The sequence below is a fragment of the Oryzias melastigma genome, linkage group LG18, assembly GCF_002922805.2.
Source record: "Oryzias melastigma strain HK-1 linkage group LG18, ASM292280v2, whole genome shotgun sequence".
NCBI lineage: Eukaryota > Metazoa > Chordata > Actinopteri > Beloniformes > Adrianichthyidae > Oryzias > Oryzias melastigma.
Genome location: NC_050529.1, coordinates 4215308 through 4235732, shown reverse-complemented (window position 1 = coordinate 4235732; position 20425 = coordinate 4215308). Strand labels below are relative to the sequence as shown.

Here is a 20425-nt window from a genome sequence, read left to right as displayed (position 1 = left end):
CCCCAGTATGCTTTAGACAGCCACACACCGTCTCTACTGTTATAACAGCAGAAAGCCGACCACATCCTGGATGGGATGTTAATCTTGTCGTTGAGTTTCTTCCCACCCGGTTCTGCTCCAGTCACCACAAAGGCTTCAATCTCACCGTTTGCATTGATGCAGTTTTTTTCCATGTAACATTTGGTGCAATTCTCCATCTTAGCCCAGCTACCACCATTGAAAGGTATTGATTGAGGAACCACATTTGTCAGAGTGAACGTTGAGAGTTTAGAATCCCAGTCTGGTGCATGACAGTTTGGATATAAATGGCCTCTATTGTAGCCCAGTTTATTTGTGTAATCGCTGTTTAGAGCCTGGTTGTAATCTTCCAGCTGCAAAAGTTAGAATGATAAAGTTGATTAAGTCATTTACAAAGAGACTCTATTTTGTTCTGAAACATCTGCATGTTAAGAAAAAGCCAAACTTGAACATGAAAACTTAAATTTAAAAGTTAAGTATGGTGGCCAACATGGCTCACATAAATGCAAAAGCCACAACACAACAACATGTAGCTTACATAGAAGCCAAAGTCGTGTTTGGTTCTTGCTGAGGACAGATACTCTTATTTTTTTCTCTCTCTCCTCCTCTCCTTTGTTGCTCCCAAGGGTTCTGTTTGTCTCTTTCTGTGAGCTGCTATTTTTCCCGCAACTACCAATCTGCTTTTTTCTGAACTCTGGAAATGGATCTGATCCACTGGTCTTTTAATTGACAAAATTTATTCCACGCAAAGGAACGGGGAAGCGGACCCCTCCTACCCAGACTGGACCCACCAACGATCCATGGGGCAAGTGGAGGCTGATGTGTCTGGACCAGCTGTCTGTGGAAGATGTCGAAGATGTGTATCTATCTGTGTTCCTGATGTTTGGATTCCTCAAAATTGGGATTGGAGGATTTCTGATCTATCAGTCTGAACTGACGACGGTGAGAAGTGAGCTGTCTGATCTCTGTGGGAAGATACTTCGAGGAATAGAGACTGTCAGAGATGAACTTTCACAGGTCGATCAGAAGCACTGTGCCACTGTTGCACAACTGAGCAGAGTCCTTACGACCCTTGAACTTGTGCGGAAGACGGATGTCAAGTTGGAGTGACTTTCTTCTTCAGAAGGGAGACTGGTCTAAATTGCCCGCATTCCGGCCCTCATATTTGAAATTTGCCTCAAAGAATTTTATGGAATTTCTGGCGACAGCAAGAATTGTATCTAATCGGACTCCCCTGAGCTGAGAGCCGCGCCCTCTGCTCAGGTTAAAAGCAGTTGTGAGTGGAGATGAAAACTGCTGCTCATCCCTTGTTAACCTCGGCATTCCTGGAATCTCCCTCCCCTCCCAATCGTGCTGTCGGCTTTTGCATTTTTGTGAGCCGTTTGTCCACTGTAGTTAAAATGATTTTCTCTCACAGTAGAAGTTTCGAGCTCCCCCTCACTCACACACACAGACACACACCCCCACACACACCCCAACACCCCCCCACTCACGCACACACACTGAAAACACACCAATAATAGCAAACTATAACTCATTTGAACTGGCAGACACCTGGTTTGATGAGGGCTTACCTTTTTCATGTTTTTATCATTGTCAAGCTGAAAAAGAAAAAAAAATACTTTTTATTTTCTAATAAAAAAAATTGTTAATGATGCAACATTTTAATTTAAGATGAATGCTTTAGTATTAAATAAGTAGTTATATGTTATTCCAAATGAAACACAATCTTATTTCTATTTAGAGAATTTTATAAACAAATAATTCAGAACTACCTGAGGTTCTGTTTTCCAGAGGTTTCCTGTTGGTCTTCCTGGTTGCGCTCCTGTGAAGCGATACGCAGAAAAAACTGGAATCTTGTTGTCTGTGTCATACAGCGTCAGAAATCTTTTCTTGTTTTCAAAGGTTTGGCAGATGACTTTGTAACGGGTCCGGTTCAGGATGTTTCCCCCCACTAAGATGTTTGGGATCTCTGGTGGTGTCTCTTCAACAAAGTAACCGGGACAGTCGGCCAAAGTCTCCACCACCTCTGTTTCTATGGGAACGGCGGGCAGGAACACCAGGAGCAGGAAAAGCAGCATCTTTTCACTCTCTGACAGAGACAGAAACGAAAATCACTTCATAAATACACAGAATGAGCAAATTCAGATACTCTAACAAAAAAGAAACATTTTTAGCTCTAAAAAGTTTATAAAGCCCTTTTATGGTGGGGGTGTTTGCTTTATCAAGGGTCAATCTGGGATCTGTCTCCGACCTAACAACTTGTTAGGGTGATAATGGGGGAGGAAGGGCATCTACCTGCAATGCACCATAGGGGTGGAGCTACTTAGCAGTGGTCCCCTTCACTTATCGGTCTCCTCCTGTCTCTGTCTTAAATACACCTCAGACATGTGTGTGTGTGTGTGTGTGGGGGGGGGGCTTGTCCTCAATGGCAAGGGTTCTGGTCTTTGTCCTCGAGAGCTCAGCCTCTCAAAAATTCCAACAGTGGGTGATCCCATGTTTACCACGTTTGTGAGGGACCCCCACTTCTCTTGAGTGTCCTCCTCCTGGGCTGGATGTTAACATTTTTTCTGCCATTTCTTTAGTACCCTTAGCCCCATCTCTAACATCTGCCTCTCTTTTTTTTGTCTGTCTGTTGCAACATTTAATTTTCATTCAGAAAATCTGAGAACTGAATTGCTATTTTAGAAGATAAAAGAATGTACGCTTGTTACAAAGCTTTCAGACGTACATAGAACACATAAACATCTGCTAAAGTTCTTCTTGCTCCTGCAGGTGTGAGTATTTTCAAATGCAGAGTTCTCAAATTACTACTTTTTAATGAAAATTTCAATCATAAATAACTTGAATCACATTCAGTTTAACTTATAAAAAGTTTAAATAAAACTTCAATTAAAACTTTTCAAATAAACTCAAACTACTTGTGATTTTTGCCAACAAGAAAATTTGCAGATCACATTCAAACTTTACAATTTGCAGCCAAATTCATTAATAGATGGTATAAATTAAACAATCTCCAAGCAGGAGGTCACATCTGACAGTCTGAAGGTCATGAACATAAACTTTAGAAGTCTTACCTCCGTGAACAAACCAGGTTCAGGCTGGTGAGGAGATGAACATCTGCACTGCTCTGATCCTGACTTGTATCTCCTCTCTTACTTTCTTTTTCTCAATGTGCAACATTTTCACACATACAGGATCTTTCACGTTGTGTCAGAGTTGTGAAATCGTCCTGTTTTATTCATTTTCACTTCCTTCTTAAATAAAACTTCTAAGAAAAGTAGTCCTGATATGTTTCTCCTAAAAACGGGTTAGAACGTTTGTGGAAGCTCAAACAGATGTCTCATTTTAAATTGTGATGATTAAGTTTATCAAGCAAGTGGAATCATTTTTTGGTGTATCTAACATCGGATTAGGGAAACCGGAAACACAAAACTGTAAGAGAATGAACAAATCAGAAACTACTTTCAACTTTTCTGATGCATTGTTGAAACATTGACCTGTTACATGTTCAGTTGGAAAACCATCCATCCATCCCCCAAACCTGCCCAATCCCTTTTTGGGGCCACGGTGTTGCTGGAGCCTATCCCAGTAACTGTTGGCTGAAGGCGGGGTTCCCCCTGGACAGTCCATGACAGGAGCAAACAACACACATCTATTCAGTGGAGCAAAAAATATTCATTAGTCACAGAATTAGCAGGTTATGGTCTGTAATGTTCGTCATAGAAACACTTCAACTGTTTCCCAGCCAGCAAAGCGACGTGGGCCCCATGTGGTTTAAAAGTGGGAAGAAAATGTGGGGTCCCATTGGGTTTCTCCACAGTTTCCATGGTGACCTCACCTGTGTTTGCCCACATTAGCTTAAGTGGACACTCAGTGGGTTAGAACCTTGCTAGCTCACTACAGTGGAGCTTGCTAGCTTGTTACAGAGAAGCTCGCTAGCATGCTACAGCGTAGCTCGGTAGCTCGCTACAACAGAGCTTGCTAGGTCAATATAAAGGAGCTTGCAAGCATGATACAGTGGAACTGACTAGTATGCTACGATAAAGCTCGCTAGTTTGCTACAGAGAAGCTCGCTACAACAGAGCTTGCTAGGCCAATATAGAGGAGCTCGCTAGCATGCTACAGTGGAGCTCACTAGTATGCTAAGGTAAAGCTCACTAGCTTGATACAGTTGAACTTGTTAGCTCAAAACGGTGGATCTTGCTAGCTTGTTACAGAGGAGCTTGCTAGAAATACAGCGGTCCGAGGTCCAGGCGAAAGCTCAGAGGGGACAGGGTCTTTGTGGTTGCTAGTTCAAGAGACTGGAATTATTTGCCATTGTTAATCAGAGAATGTCGTCACTGCCAACCTTTAGAACCCGTCTGAAGACTCATTTTTATGCTTTTAACACAACACGAGACTCTTGCTGTTTGTACTGATATTTATCATCCAGATGATTCTCACACAACCGTCCTGACTTTCAGAAATGTGAAAATAGGTACTTTAGCTGTCAAGTTTTAAACCCTTCCGCTCTCTTTGGGGTCCAGATGACTCCAACCACATATTTGATATGTGATTCCTTCCATAACAAATGTGGACGAAGATGGACAGGATTTTATGTCTGCATTGGACATTAGTGAAACTCAAAAATTAATGATAAAAAAACACTCAGCTCTCAGTCTTGTGGGGTCCAGATGACCCCACTTTTAATGTGAACAAGCCAAGGAGAGCGGAAGGGAGTGACCCTGTAAAAGTTCATCTTTCTCTTTTCAGAGGACAAATGCAGTCAGTTCCTTTTTCTGAGGATTCTACCTCCAATAAGTCCAGTTTCTGAGGGGTCACCTCCTAGAACCAGAACAAACCCACATGACAGTTCTCACCAGAACTTCCAGAGATGTGAGAGTTTAATGCAAGTGAATGTTTGCAGAACTCAGGCTGAGTTCTAGTAGCTAAAACCTTTAAACTTATGGATCCACTGTGATGATTCATGGGTAAATTCTACTTTTTCCTGATGCTGAAACAAAACTTTGAATCAGCTCATTTTACACATCTGACAAACTTTTGATCCATTTTGACATTTTAACCTTAGATTTCCTTTTTTACAAGACGCTACATAAAGTCTGGCCAGACGTTCAGGACGTTCTATCCCACAATCCATCACTGCTGCTGAGTGAGATTATGGTTACAGTTTATGGGCTCCTTGTGGTCAGAGATGAGGAACTGAAACAGTGAAACTGTGGTGTCTGCGGACATCCTGGGGGTCCTACGAGCACTAACATATCACTCCATGAGTACAGCGTTTGTGTACGGTCAGTAAGAAGCCCCAACATCCACCTTACTCCTGATGAGTGTGGTGTAAGGTCACGGTACACCTTGTCTCAGTACTGAGGTCAAATACTTTACAACACATTTACCATTGACACCACAATGGCACGTCCCATTTTCATGACGTTCCTTGAAGTGGTTATACGTGCATCAAAGGAACTGCAGGACACACCTGCACTCCCCTAAGATTCAACCAGTCGTTTCTATGACCGTCCACAGAACCGGACCTCCCAAAAACCTGCAGAACCTCCGTACTGATGCATGACGAAGACTTTAGCTTTTTGGCTCAAAATTGAAACCTCTGACACAAGACGATTCCTAAAATAGGTTTGCTGCAACATGGGAGTAAAAATGAGTTTATTTTGAACTAAAAAAAAAATTCATCTGACTCAAAAAATACTTTCACTTCTCAGAGCGCGGTCACTTCTGCTCTACTTGTAAAAAGCGTTTCCTGATTCACAGGATCCTGGCTACAAAGCAAAGTCTTCTCAGACCTTCTGTCTGCCCTCTAATGAGCTTTCAGTTCTTCCTTTGATGACCTCTCTGTAAATTCTAGTAAAATATGTTTTTGAAAGGTAAAGTCCAGGTGAAGTCCAGTACAGGAATGATTTCTCCAAACACAAGACAGATCAAAAAAATAAAAAATAAAACTAAGAAAGTAAAATTCCAATAAACAAGTTTTGAGAGTGAAAAGTAGATTTACACACAGGTTTGTGAGAAGGAAAAACTATTTTATTGTTTTCCAGGTTGAATAACTGACAGGACAAAAATAAAAGGCAGATAAAACAAAATAAGAAAATAGAAACTTGTGATCAGTGTGAAAAAATGACTTAACAGTAAAATAATAGTTATTTTAGGCTTTGGGGTCAAAACAAACAGTAAACTTGTGTGTTTAAATTAGTTTATTGTCTAGAAAATTTGAAAGAAAAGAAAAAAACAACCTATACTATTATTAGATTTGTTACATTTATAAACATTAAGTTTTGCAGGTAACCTTTTAACTGCCTGCTCAACCAAGTAGTTGGGAATTTTTTTTCTAAAAATAGAAATAAAAAAAAAAGTATAGTCACTGGTGCGCACAAGTTACTAAATAAAGGTTGTGTCACATAGGTGAGATTGTGCAGATTAAAATGATACCAAATAAGCAAACAGGTTGTCTTTCAAATTAAAAATGCAGAGATGAATTTAAAAGTAGATGAAAACTGATTTTTATGCCCTTAAGGGGTTAAAATAAAAATTCTTACTGTTGTGTGTGATTTCATATTGTGATTATTGGTAAATACTGTGACAAAAATTCCCATTTGTTTCTAAAGGAGATTTAAAAAAAATGTCAGTCTAATGAACAACTCAATAAAAAACAAAACCATCAGTGGTATAAAATGACGTTTTAATTATAAAATAATAACTATATCAAGACAAGAAGTGGAGAAATCCATAAACATACATTTCATTTGTTGAAAGCACAAAGACTTTATGTGAAATTGATCAGAAATCTAAAGTCAAATCTCCAACTGACTGGAGAATCCCTTACAAACCAATGGTTTAGTGGACAATTTTATTCCCTTGAAACAAATGCTCATATTTTTAAAATCCTTTCACATTTTAAAATCATTGAAATTTTGTAAGAATCCAACATTTTGGGCTTCAATATGTGCTGGTTTCAGGTTTCTACAGTCAAATTTGATCTCACAATCGCAAGTTAAAGACAATGTTTGGAGGAAAAAAGTCGGTAGATTTATAATGGGCAGGTATAGGAGAGTTGAGTAAAGTTGGTCTCAGATTTGGAGCTGTAGGGAGGAAAGTTGTTCACCCCCTGACCCTAAGAGTTGGATTCTGTGAAACTGAAAGGATTTTTCAACATTCTGCTGAAAAAAAAAATCAGGAATCTGTGACAAACAGCAATGGAGTTATGATGGCTTGTCAGGAAAAAAATGTCCAGGAAAAAAATCCTCACTCCAGTTCCAGAACATTCCACTCTTTGACTTCCACTGTAAATCCAGAAATTACTGAAAAGGTTAAAGGAACTTAAACTGTAATAATGTAAATCACAAAGAATTCTGAACATTTAGAGTTTAAAGTCCCACTCCTATATTATTTCATTTTGTTAAAATAACTCCATGTAGCCTTCTAATTATGACTGTGCAGTTATTAGCTAAAATCAAGAATCATTTGTCAATTTCTTTAGACATATTTTATACATACATATTATATATACATATTATATACATGTTTTGCAACTTTTTAGCATCTGGTTTTCTGATCCAACGTGGTTTGAATTAAGAAATACTCAGTAACACAGTTTTAATCGTACAGTAGTTCAAGAAAATAAAAAAATAACCCATGGTCAACTTATTGCTTTATTTTTGCCTTGTTTTTTTCTCAGTTGGAAAAAATTGCCTCAAACAACCAAGTCAAACACTTATTATTACACATTCATTCGCAGAGGCCAATGTATTTGAATAAAATGCATTTTACAAAAAAAATAAATAAAAATTTCTTTTTTGGAGTGAGCCATCTGGCGGGCCGGGTGTTTGATTCCGGTGTCCTAAGAGGTTAAGAGCTTCTCTAGCAAATATGATGAAGTTTCAACCATTCAAGCAAAGTGTTACTAAAGAAGTTGAAGAATTTCCCATTCATTCATATGGGGATGAACATCTCAAATTTCAACACATTTTCTATAAACAATAAAACTTATTCATAAAAAACGCAAAAGCAGAATTATAAACAAGATCTTTTAATACCAAACTTGATTACATCTAAATAAAATGCACAGAAAACAGAATTTCTTAATCTACTGATATAAGAAAAAATACAGAAAAAAATCAATAATCTGGGGTTAAGGGGTGAGAAATAGAGGAAGTTGAAAAAAAAACACTTGTGTGGTTGAAGTTCTTCTTTTCATTTAAGAAAGATCCAACATTGGATAAAACAATAATTAAGGCAAAAATTAAAGAACAGTAATGTTAAAATGTGACAGACTTCAGGAAAATCCAGTAGAGTTACTGACAAAACACAAAACGTTGCTTTCAGCAGTTTATATTTAATCAAAGAAATATACACAGAGAACACAAAAATAGAAACTCAGACTCCTGTTTTCCTAAAGACCCAGATTAGCACACAGGTTTTCACTGTTATTTTTACAATCCCTGTTAGCCACCACATGATCTGTGAAGATGTCATTGGTTGAAAAAGTGGTGTGTCCTTTTCTTGACCATTAGCTATATTTAAAGTAAAAATGTATCTATTGGTTTACAGAGGGAGGCACACAAGTACATTTATAATAATATTAAAAAGCAAAATGTTTTTGATTGCATCTTAAGTTATATTGTGCTTGATTATTTAGGGCATTATTAAAGTAATTTTAGTAAATGTAGTAGTAATAATCATCATCTTCAGTTGGTCTGTCTTTGGGGATCAGGCCAATCAGATGGATTGAATCGACTTGATGGAAGATTGTCAGTGTTTGGCTGGCCGTGTAAGTTTCAGGTGCAAATGTGGGAGGAGAAAATGTTTCAAGCATCTGGCTGCTTGTTAAAATAAAGGTTGTTGGAGAAAGAAGAGATGTAGATAAAGCCTACTGTACACCATGTTCATCTGTTGTCTGGGTCACAGACGTGGTAGATGTCATTGTTGGTACAGTGATGAGTGTTTCTGGTGTAGTCAGGACGGATGTCCTTAAAGTTGCTGAAACAGGTGTTTGGTTTGGAGAATTAAACTTAATGGTCAGTGTAAAAAGTGATGTAGATTATTCTCTGGTCCCTTTTAGATCTGCATCCCCTCTACTATCGTCATCTGTTGTCTGGGTCACAGATGTTGACTTTTCATTGGTTGTTGGTACTGTAATGGGTGTTTGTGGTTTAGTCAAAATGATTGTCCTTATAGTACCTGAAACTGGTATTTTGTTTGGAGAAGCAAAGTTGTTGGTTGTTGGTGTAAGACGTGGTGTTGAAGATACTTCCGTCACTTTTCCGTATTCATTCCCTGTACTATCACCATCTGTTGTCTGGGTCACAGATGTGGAAGACACAGTATTTTCATTGGTTGCTGGTACAGTGACGGGTGTTTGTGGTGTTTTCTTGACAGTTGTCCTTACAGTGGCTGAAACAGGTGTTTGGTTTGGAGAAGCAAACTTGATGGTTGGTGGCGTAAGAAATGATGTAGAATATTCGTTCCCTGTACTATCAGCATCAGTAGATGTTGACTTTTCATTGGCTGTTGGTACTGTAATGGGTGTTTGTGGTTTAGTCAAAACGGTTGTCTTTACAATAGCTGAAACTGGTGTTTGGTTTGGAGAAGCAAAGTTGGTGGTTGTTGGTGTAAGAAGTGGTGTTGAAGATTTGTCCGTCACTTTTCCGTATTCATTCCCTGTACTATCACCATCTGTTGTCTGGGTCACAGAGGTGGAAGACACAGTGTTTTCATTGGTAGCTGGTACAGTGATTGGTGATTTAGGTGTCACCAAAACGGTTGTCCTTACAGTGGCTGAAACAGGTGTTTGGTTTGGAGAAGCAAACTTGATGGTTGGTGGCGTAAGAAATGATGTAGAATATTTGTTCCCTGTATTATCAGCATCTGTTGTCTGGGTCACAGATGTTGACTTTTCATTGGTTGTTGGTACTGTGATGGGTGTTTGCGGTTTAGTCACAACAGTTGTCTTTACAGTTGCTGAAACAGGTGTTTGATTTGGAGAAGACAACTTATTGGTTGTTTGTGTAAGAAATGATGTAGAATATTCATTCCCTGTACTATCACCATCTGTTGTTTCGGTCACAGATGTGGAAGACACAGTCTTTTCATTGGTTGCTGGTACAGTGGCGGGTGTTTGTGGTGTTGTCTTGACAGTTGTCCTTACAGTGGCTGAAACAGGTGTTTGGTTTGGAGAAGCAAACTTGATGGTTGTTGGCGTAAGATGAGATGTGGTTGAATCATTCTCTGTACTAACTTCCTCTGTAATCTTGGTGATAGATGTGGGATTTTTATGCTTTGTTGGTTCAGTGATGGGTGTTTGTGGTGTAGTCCAGACTGTTTTTCTACAGGTTGTTGAATCATGTATTTCACTTGGAAAAGAAGTCAACTTAATGGTTGGTAGTGTAGGAAGGGATGTAGATGATGCATTTCCTTTACTATCACCCTTTGTTGTCTGGGTTTCAGATGTAGTAGTTGTGATCTTTTGATTAGTTGTCGTTACAGTGATCCTTTCTGGTGTAGTCAAGACGGTCTTCCCTAAAGTTGCTGAATCAGGTGTTTGGTCAGGAGAAGCAAACTCGATGGTCGTTGGTGTAAAAAGTGATGAGGGTGATTCTCCAGTCTCTTTACTAAATTCATTCCCTGTAATATCGTCATTTGTTGTCTGGGTCGCAGATGTAGTGGATGTGGTTTTTAAATTGTTTGTTGGTACAGTGATGGAGGTTTGTGGTGTAGTCAAGACAGTTTTCACAGTTTTGCTTGGAGGATCAGTAGACTTGTAGTTGATTATAGAATATGTTCTTTCCCTGTCACCACCACCACCACCAAAAAATCCTCCAAAAAGTGGTATGATACCACTTACTATGCCACCAGCAACTGGTCCAACAACACTTCCTATTCCATCAGCAACTGGTCCAACAACACTTCCTATTTCATCAGCAACTGGTCCAACAACACTTCCTATTTCATCAGCAACTGGTCCAACAACACTTCCTATTCCATCAGCAACTGGTCCAACAACACTTCCTATGCCACCAGCAACTGGTCCAACAACACTTCCTATGCCACCAGCAACTGGTCCAACAACACCTCCTATTCCACTTGCAACTGGTGTCATAGCACTTACTATGCCACTAGTAATTCCTCCTAAAACAGCAGAAGAAATCCCAAATATTTTTAGAAAGTTTCCTAATCCTCCTCCACCACCACCTTGTCCACCACCTTTATTTCCAGTGTTTCTATTTTTATTTTCTTTTTTGTCTTTTTTCTGTTTCTTGGTAGTGGATTTAGTGGATTTAGTGGTGCTGGTTGTGGTGGGTTTAGTCGTCTTTGTGGTTGTCATTAGAGTGGTGGTCGTTTGTGGTGTCGTGACAGTTGTTGGTGTTGTTCTTGGAGGAAAAGTAGTTTTTTCTGAGGTTTTGTCTGTGGTGGTGGGAGGGGCAGTTGTGGTCGAGTTTTCCAACAAGCATTCACATTCACTCCTTCTACAAAATGTTGATCTTTTGGATCTTTGTTTTGTTTTTGGTTTTTTGAAAGAACACAATCTTTTAGGAAAAATCTGAATACCAAAAGTATCCTTTATATCGTCACATGACCTTTCCTCCAGGTTAGGGCAGGTGTCATGAACATTGTGCCCCCAGTATGCTTTAGACAGCCACACACCGTCTCTACTGTTATAACAGCAGAAAGCCGACCACATCCTGGATGGGATGTTAATCTTGTCGTTGAGTTTCTTCTCACCCGGTTCTGCTCCAGTCACCACAAAGGCTTCAATCTCACCGTTTGCATTGATGCAGTTGTTTTCCATGTAACATTTGGTGCATTCCTCCATGTTAGCCCAGCTACCATGGTTGAAAGCTTCTAACTGAGGCACAGCATTTGTCAGAGTGAACGTTGAGAGTTGAGCATCTGGGTCTGGTGCATGAAAGTTTGGATATAAATGACCTCTGTTGTAGCCCAGGTTATTATCGTAATCGTTGTCTAGGGCCTGGTTGTAATCTTCCAGCTGTAAGAGTTAGAATCATAAAGTTGATAAGTCATTTACAAAAACAAAAACAAAAAAAAAACGTACTATTTTCTTAAAGATGTAAAGTACATTTACAAAGAGACTATTTTATTCTGAAACACCTGCTTGAAAAGAAAAAGCTAAAATCAAACAGTAAAGCTAAAAGCTAAAACGGAAACACACACAAAAAAAACATAGCACAAAGACAAAAGCCACGACACAACAGAAATGAATAACTGAGCATTTTCTACATTTCATGAAATTTAGGCTGGCATTGCATGAAACTTTTGGCATTAACCCGAGAGGAGATATATAAAAATAAATCAGTTTTTGAAAAGTTTTTTTTTTTTTAAATGATTGTCTTGATTTGAAATAAAAACATCAAAGCCAAGGAGCTGGAGAACCGTAGCCACTGGAAAGCTCTGTGGCAGAAGAAGTGAACATTGTCACCCAGCGTCAGGCTTAGCTAGCATACGGCGCCGCCCAAGCTGCTGGTCCCTGGGCAGCGGACGTTTATACGTTCTACGGTCGGGAGTCAGGTTTCTGGCAAACAGAGAGCTCCTGACCATAATGGTGTTTTTTTCAATCACAGCTCAAAAAACAAAGAGTGCCTGGTCACCACTTCAATTACAGCCCGGATAAGAGAGCCACCAGCTGTGATCGGAGCCGACACGACTTCCTCCAGGGGTTCTGCTTGCCGGGCTGCCATTGGAGTGGCTACCGGACAGCCAATCTCCGGTCGGCTAGCGTAGGAACCTCCACTGCCCAGGGATCAGTAGCCTGGGTGACAACATTCACTTGTTCTGCCAGCAACCGTGGTCCTCCAGCTCCATGGCTATAATACTTGTATTTCAAATCAAAACAATAATGAAAAGAACGCAAAAGTTAAAAGAAAAGCATAAAATTCCCCAGCTTTATTTTTATTTATGCCTGCTTGGGTTAATTCTAAAAGTTTCAAGCAATAAGATTAAAACTGAATGAAGATTAAAAAAAAAAAAAAGTCAGTCATTCATTTCCGATGTGTTGTGGCTTTTGCATTTTTGTGAGCTTTGATGGCCACCGTAGTTAAGAAAGGATTTTCTCTCAGAAAGAAAGCTGTAACTCCTTTAAAGAAGCAAATGCCTGGTTTGATGAGGGCTTACCTTTCTCAGATTTTTATCATCGTCAAGCTGAAAAGGAAAAAAAATACATGTTATTTTCAAACACAAAAAACCCAATATGTTAAAGACGCAAAATTTTAATTTGAGATAGAATCCTTAAGTATTATATAAATATTTCTAGATTATTCCAAAGTAAACATAATCTCATTTCTATGTAGAGCAGTTTATAAACATAGAAAACAGAATTACCTGAGGTTCTATTTTCCAAAGGTTATCTTCCATTATTCCCTCTGGCGCTCCTGTGAAGCGATACGCAGAAAAAACTGGAATCTTGTTTTTTGTGTCGTACAGCGTCAGAAATCTTCTCTTGTTTCCAAAGGTTTGGCAGATGACTTTGTAGCGGTTCTGGTCTCGGATGTTTCCCCCCACTAAGATGTTTGGGATCTCTGGTGGTGTCTCTTCAACAAAGAAACCGGGACAGTCGGCCAAAGTCTCCACCACCTCTGTTTCTATGGGAACGGCGGGCAGGAACACCAGGAGCAGGAAAAGCAGCATCTTTTCACTCTCTGACAGAGACAGAAAAGAAAATCACTTCATAAATACACAGAATGAGCAAATTCAGATACTCTAACAAAATAATAGGTAATGATGATTAATAATTTAAAAATTTAAATGAAAGTTCATTGAAACTTTTCAATTAAACTAAAACTACTTCTGATTTTTGCCAACAAGAAAATTTGCAGATCGCTTTTAAACTTTTCAATTTGCAGATAAATTAATTTATAGGTGCTATAAATTAAGCAGGAGGACAACTCTGACTTCTGACAGTCTGAAGGTCATGAACATAAACTTTAGAAGTCTTACCTCCGTGAACAAACCAGGTTCAGGCTGGTGAGGAGATGAACATCTGCATTGCTCTGATCCTGACTTGTATCTCCTCTCTTACTTTCTTTTTCTCAATGTGCAACATTTTCACACACACACAGGATCTTTCACGTTGTGTCAGAGTTGTGAAATCGTCCTGTTTTATTCATTTTCACTTCCTTCTTAAATCAAACTTCTAAGAAAAGTAGTCCTGATATGTTTCTCCTAAAAACGGGTTAGAACGTTTGTGGAAGCTCAAACAGATGTCTCATTTTAAATTGTGATGATTAAGTCCATCAAGCATGTGGAATCATACTACGGGGACAATTTTCAGTGTATCTAAAATTTATTGGGGAAACTGGAAACACAAAACTCTAAGAGAATGAACAAATTAGAAACTACTTTCAACATGCATTGTTGAAACATTGACCTGTTACCCAGACGGGAAGGCAGAGTCAGCTCCATATGGTTTAAAAGTTGGCAGAAAATGGTGGTCTCATTGGGTTCATTCACAGTCTCCATGGTGGATCCACCTGTGTTTGCACACACTGACTTAGGGGGACATTCATTGGGTTAGCTCGCTATGCTTTCCAGCTGCCTGGTGGACAGTGGAGCTTGCTAGCTCACTACAACAGAGTTCACTAGCTCAATACAGTGGAACTTCTTAGCTTAATACAGCAGAGCTCGCTAGCACGCCAGAGTCTTGCTAGCATGCAACAGTTGAGCTCACGAGCTTGCTACAGCGGAGCTTGCTAGCATTCTGCAATAGAGCCTGCTAGCTTTCATCAGAGCAGCTTGGTAGTTCGCTATAGTGGAGCTCTCTAGCATGCTACAGAAGACCCGCTAGCTTGCTGCAGAGGAGCTCAATAGCCATGCTACAATGTAGCTGGCTAGCATGCTACAGAGGAACCTGATAGCTTGCTTCAGCAGATCTTGATAATATGCTACAGAGAAGCCGCTAGCTTGTTTCAGGGGAGCTCAACAGCATGCTACATCGGAGCTTGCTAGCATGTTACAGAGGAACTTGAAAGCATGCTGCAGTGGAGCTCGCTGGCTTGCTTCAGCAGAGCTTGATAATATGCTACAGAGAAGCCGCTAGCTTGTTTCAGAGGAGCTCAACAGCATGCTACATCGGAGCTTGCTAGCATGTTACAGAGGAACTTGAAAGCATGCTGCAGTGGAGCTCGCTGGCTTGCTTCAGCAGAGCTTGCTAGTATGGTACCCTGTCCATTGGGGGGCGTGCTAGCACAGTGAGCTAACTCTACTTAAGTAAATGTGTCTGTACTTAAGTAAATTTGAGCAAATGTAGAGCTACCATTGAAACTGCAACATACTTAATGAGGGCTTATATTTTCTGGTTCCTTGTAAACCATATGAGCCCACTTGACCTTACTGGCTGGGTAGAGACGAAATGTGAAAAAAGAATCCATAATATGACATTGTTTTTTTTATTTAAAGAACTGATTTGTATCATGGTGTAAAACAATTAATATCCTACAAACTAAACTACGAACTCTATGATGGACCATAGTTTCTTAACTGTTTATATAATGTAGCCAATTCTGTCGCAAATATTTGCGGCTTATCATATCAGCTTTACACGCCAAGAAATTTTGCAATATTTTGTTTTTTATCTTCTCTTATAATCTTTGTGAAATGTTATTGCATTTATATTGGAAGTTAAGGACAGTATATCGAGCATGTTCCTGGCTTTCCAATCCACTAAGTGGTTTAACGGTCTGATACAGGAACCTTTCTCAGGCATTGGCTTTCTCAAAATCGTCCTGACTTTCAGAAATGGGAAGAAAAAGTACTTTAGCTGTCAAGTTTTATTCTTGTTAAAGTTCATCTTTCTCCTTTCAGAGAACAAATATAGTCAGTTCCTCTTTCTGAAGATTCTCATTCCAGTAAGTCCAGTTTTTGATGGGTCACCGTCCAGAACCAGAACAAAGCCACATGACAGTTTTCACTAGGACTCCCAAATGGCAGAGGTCCCTCTCTGTCTCCCTTCTTGTTTAAAAAAAAGCATAACAAATGTGATACAAAGTTTATCCTCAAGAACACACAATGGATTTATATGAACACAAACTTTTTTTTAATGCAGGTGAATGTTTGTAGAACTCAGCCTGAGTGTCTAGTAGCTGAAACTTTTAAACTTATAGATCCACTGTGATGATTCATGGGTAATTGGCAGGTCCAAGCCAGACAAAAATGGCCCTTCCAGTCAAGATATTCTCAATGGATTCATTTTCTTTGGGGCATACTTTTAAAAATAAGCTTCTGGGCCACCCTGATGTTTGCCTAAAATCCAATATGGCGGCCAGAAATCCAATATGCCCTCAACATTTCAGTGTACAGCAAACTTTTTTCTGGTTCACTTTACACCCATAAACAGATACATATATGATGCTAATCTATCCATAAAACAAAGTAGTCTGTGACTTAGCTTTGATGTTAAAATGATGTCATAGCAAAGTGATATATATATATATATATATATATATATATATATATATATATCACACATTTGTCTATAAAAGAGATTTTTAAAAAACAACCCAAAGAGTCATCATTCTAATGAACAACTTAATAAAAAAATCTTAAGCGAAGTAAAATGTAGTTATTCAAAAATAGCAACTCTTTCAAGATTAAAACATACATTTAATTTGTCGAAAGCATAAAGGCTTTACGTGAAATTGATCAGAAAAATGAATCTCCTGCTGAGCGGACAATCCAATACAAACCAATGGCTTAATGGAAAATGTAATTCCTTTAAAACAAATGCTTACATTATTCATTTATTTTCACATTTCAAAATCATTGTATTTTATATAAAACCCAATCTTTGGGGCTACCGTATGTGCTGGTTTCAGGTCTCTGGGGTCAAATTTGATTCCACAATCACAAACTAAAACCAGAATTTTGTCTAAAAAAATTTCAGATTTACAATGGACAGGTATTGGAGAGTTGAGGGAAAATGGTCTCAGTTTCGGGGCTGTAGGGGTGAAAGTGCTCGCCCCATGACCCTAAGAGTTGGATTCTATGACACTGAAAAGATTTTCCTACATTTTAATGAAAAAAATCAGGACTCTGTGACAAACAGTGGTGGAGTTATTATGGTTCATTGGGAAAATAATGTCTTAAAGAATTCCTCTCTACCCACTCAAAGCAGACTCAACCTCCAGAACATTCTGCTCATTGACTTCCATTAAAAAACAGCCATGGAAAAGGCAGAGGCGTAGTCAAAACCAGGCTAAGATCAAAAACTAGAAGCAAGGCAGGATAACGAGGAAAATCAGGCAAAGGTCAAACACCAGTAAAATTAAACAAGGGAAACCTGCTCAGACTGTCTACAAGGCAAAAACAAGACTTCGCACTGAGGAAATGGCTGAGGTGGGTATAAATGCAGGATGGTACTGATGATGATGGAAACTAGATCTGCAGATGGGAACCCATAGCAGTGGCTGATGGGAGTTGTAGTCGGGACAGCAGGGTTAGGGGTTGTAACAGAGGGTGGAACTATGACAAAGTCAACCTGCTTAATTAGAACCATTAAAAAAACTTGCTTAACAAGTTTTTTTTAATTGTTCTTATTAAGCTTGTTAACACTCATTTGTTCCACGTATACGATGGTAATAAATGTAACAATAAGCATCATATTAACACATTAATAATGCTTGTAAATGTGTTAACTTAGGAATTTAATAAGCCTTATTAAGCTTATGACACCAATAAATGTCTTACTAACACCTTATAAGAACATTAATAATGCTTATTAATGTGTTAACAAAGCTTGTTAAGGAATCTTACTGTAAAGTGTTACCAGAGCTTTTACCAATGAAGATCCTATTGAAAAAAGCCTCCACGAGACTAGAATGAGCCAGTCTACATTAGCCTCTGACCCCGAGTCCTCACACGAGGACATCACCTTTGTACCTCTTGGAACAATAATTCTCAATTTTTATAACTTTTATCTACATTTAGAAACATGTCTCCTTCATCCTGTGGTGATTTCCCAGAATTACACCAGTATCAGTGGGAAAAAAATCCCAGGAAAGTCAGCAAAAGACTTCTACAAGTTATCAGAAGAAAAATGTCCCAAGTAAAAATAGTATCCATTTTTTTTGTTCGGAAAATACTGTCTGTAGTTTCAAATGGAGTTTAAATGTTACACATTTTATCAGTAGGTAAAGTAATGTCCTCATTTGAGGACGGTGGGACAATGTCCCGCCAGTGATTCTACTAAGTGGTTAGTTAACCGTTCAAAGATTTTGATGAGTTTTGAGTTGTATTTCGGTTGTTTTACAGCATAGATTTACTTAGTTTTGGGGCTTACACTTTTAAATACTTTCATTTCTTCTTGTGCTAAAGTCTGAGTAAGATGTTATTGCATTGAATGTTTGAACATAAGTACTGTATGTTTCTGGTCTTCCGGTCCACTGGGACTCTTTTCAGGCGTTGGGTTTGTGTTCTCAGAACCGTCCTGACTTTCAGAAATGGGAACAAAAAGTACTTTAGGTGTCAAGTTTTTAATCTGGAATGACCCAGTAAAAGTTCATGTGTTTGTCTTTTCAAAGAACTAATGTAATCAGCTCCTCTAACTGAGGATTCTCCCTCCAGTGGGTCCAGTTTCTGAGCGGTCACCTTCCAGAACCAGCACAAACCCACATGGCCGTTTTAACCAGGACTCCCAGGTGGTGGGCCTCAAACACACAATAGATTTATATACATTTGAACACAGAAACTCCTTACAGAACTTTGTAGAACTCGGGCTGAGCTTCTTGTAGCTAAAACCTTTAAACTTATGGATCCAGTGTGATGATTCATGGGTAAATTCTGCTGAAACAAGAACATGTGTTCTGCCCCCAATTTCCCTCCAGTCCAAACATGAAGATGAGAAAAAACAAACTTCTTTCTTAAAATTTTTATAGATTTTTTTTAAAACATAAAAGCAGTAGTAATAAGGAAAAAAGATAAAATTAAAATCAAACATGTAAAGCCTTCATGTTAACTGAAGCCGTATGTCTCATTCCACCTTTAAACAAAGAAAACAGTTCTGACAAACGTCTGAGGAAATCAAATCAAAGAACACACAAGGAACAAGTTTTTCAATGAAAAATTACAACTTTGCCATAAAATCAACATTAGAAACATTTGTAATTTTACAGTTTATTATTCTAGAATATTGAAGATTATAGATACTTTATATAAAATGTAGCTATAAGTAAATCAATGGGCTAAATACAATAAAAACAATAGCTGTGCTTCCATTCACTATGAAATTGCACAAATTGGATTTGTGATACTAAATTTCTCTAATGGAAACTCAACAATGCAAAAGAAAAAACAATCTCTCATTTATCAGAAATCAGTTTTTGATTTATTTTATAAAACAGCGATGGATCAATGAAGTATTGTTGACATCCATTGCTGTGTTTTTAAAAGTCAACCTGTGAGTTGTTTGTTCCTATTCATGATTTTAAAGTAAATGTTGTCATTAGAAAATGATGTTAAATACAGCTAATGAAAGGTTTTACCATTGAAGTTCCTATTGAAAAAGCCTCCAATCCATCATAACCCACTTTAAAATCTTGAAGATCACGTTAATAATTGACCCCATCTCCTTCAACCCCAACTCCTACACCTCTTCCTGTTCGTTTCCTCATCGTCTTCACAGTCTTCCTCGTTTATAACAGATGTATATCTAGAGGTGATGCTGGTCGGTTGAGTCGTCTTTGTGGCTGCTGCTAGAGTGGTGGTCGTTTTTGGCGTCATGGGAGACGCTGGTGTTGAGTTTGGAGGACAAGTCGTCTTTTCTGCTGGACTTGAATGGTCTGTGGTGCTGGGAGGGGCAGTGTCGGTTGTGATTTCAGACTGGAATGGATATTCTTTCTCACAAGGATGTGTTCTACTGGAATCCACATTATTTAAGAAAGAACACTTTTCAGGAAAAATCTTTATGCCAAAAGTAGCCTTCATTTCTTCATAAGAACTTTCTCTCCAATTACTGTTAGGCACATTGTCTCCCCAGTATGCTTTAGAATACCACACATCATCTCTACTGTTATGACAGCAGAAAGCCGACCACATCTTGGATGTGATGTTGATCTTGTTGTTGAGTGTCTCATTACCCGGTTCTGCTCCAGTCACCACAAAGGCTTCAATCTTACCGCTTGCATTGATGCAGTTGTTTTCCATGTAACATTTGGTCCGTTTTTCCACTTGAGCCCACTTACCACCATTGAAAGTTCCTACTTGAGGCACAGCATTTGTCAGAGTGAACGTTGAGCGTTTAGCATCCCAGTCTGGTGCATGAGAGTTTGGATATAAATGACCTTTATGGTACCTCTTGTTATTGCTATAATCACTGTCAGTGGCCTGGTTTCTCAGTGTGTCTGACTGTCGAAGCTGCAAAAATAAAGATAACAACATTATTTACAAAGAG

The 20425-nt window shown here is 38.8% G+C and overlaps 3 protein-coding genes across 4 annotated transcripts in view; all 3 read right to left on the bottom strand.

Moving 5' to 3' along the window:
• On the bottom strand, positions 1-3154 carry LOC112139947 (endonuclease domain-containing 1 protein; the record flags this gene model as incomplete). Its single annotated transcript, XM_036216813.1, is given in 4 exon segments — positions 1-371; positions 1593-1619; positions 1794-2110; positions 3096-3154. Coding segments are annotated over 3 exon segments (704 nt in total), but the record flags the coding sequence as incomplete, so codon positions are not given.
• A 3196-nt stretch (positions 3155-6350) lies between these two features.
• On the bottom strand, positions 6351-14445 carry LOC112139932 (mucin-5AC). Its single transcript, XM_036216771.1, has 4 exons — positions 13981-14445; positions 13366-13682; positions 13159-13185; positions 6351-12016 (listed from the first exon to the last, which is right to left on the bottom strand). Exons 2-4 carry the CDS (start codon positions 13669-13671, stop codon positions 9071-9073), a joined length of 3279 nt encoding a protein of 1092 aa, XP_036072664.1. The 5' UTR covers positions 13672-13682; positions 13981-14445; the 3' UTR covers positions 6351-9070.
• A 4411-nt stretch (positions 14446-18856) lies between these two features.
• Positions 18857-20425, bottom strand: part of LOC112139943 — a 4695-nt gene continuing 3126 nt past the window's right edge. For both annotated transcript variants that reach the window (XM_024262813.2, XM_036216800.1), the window contains one exon: positions 18857-20388. In XM_024262813.2, the coding sequence (XP_024118581.1) occupies positions 19606-20388 (783 nt within the window). In that variant the 3' untranslated portion in view covers positions 18857-19605. The remainder of the gene's footprint in view (positions 20389-20425) is intronic.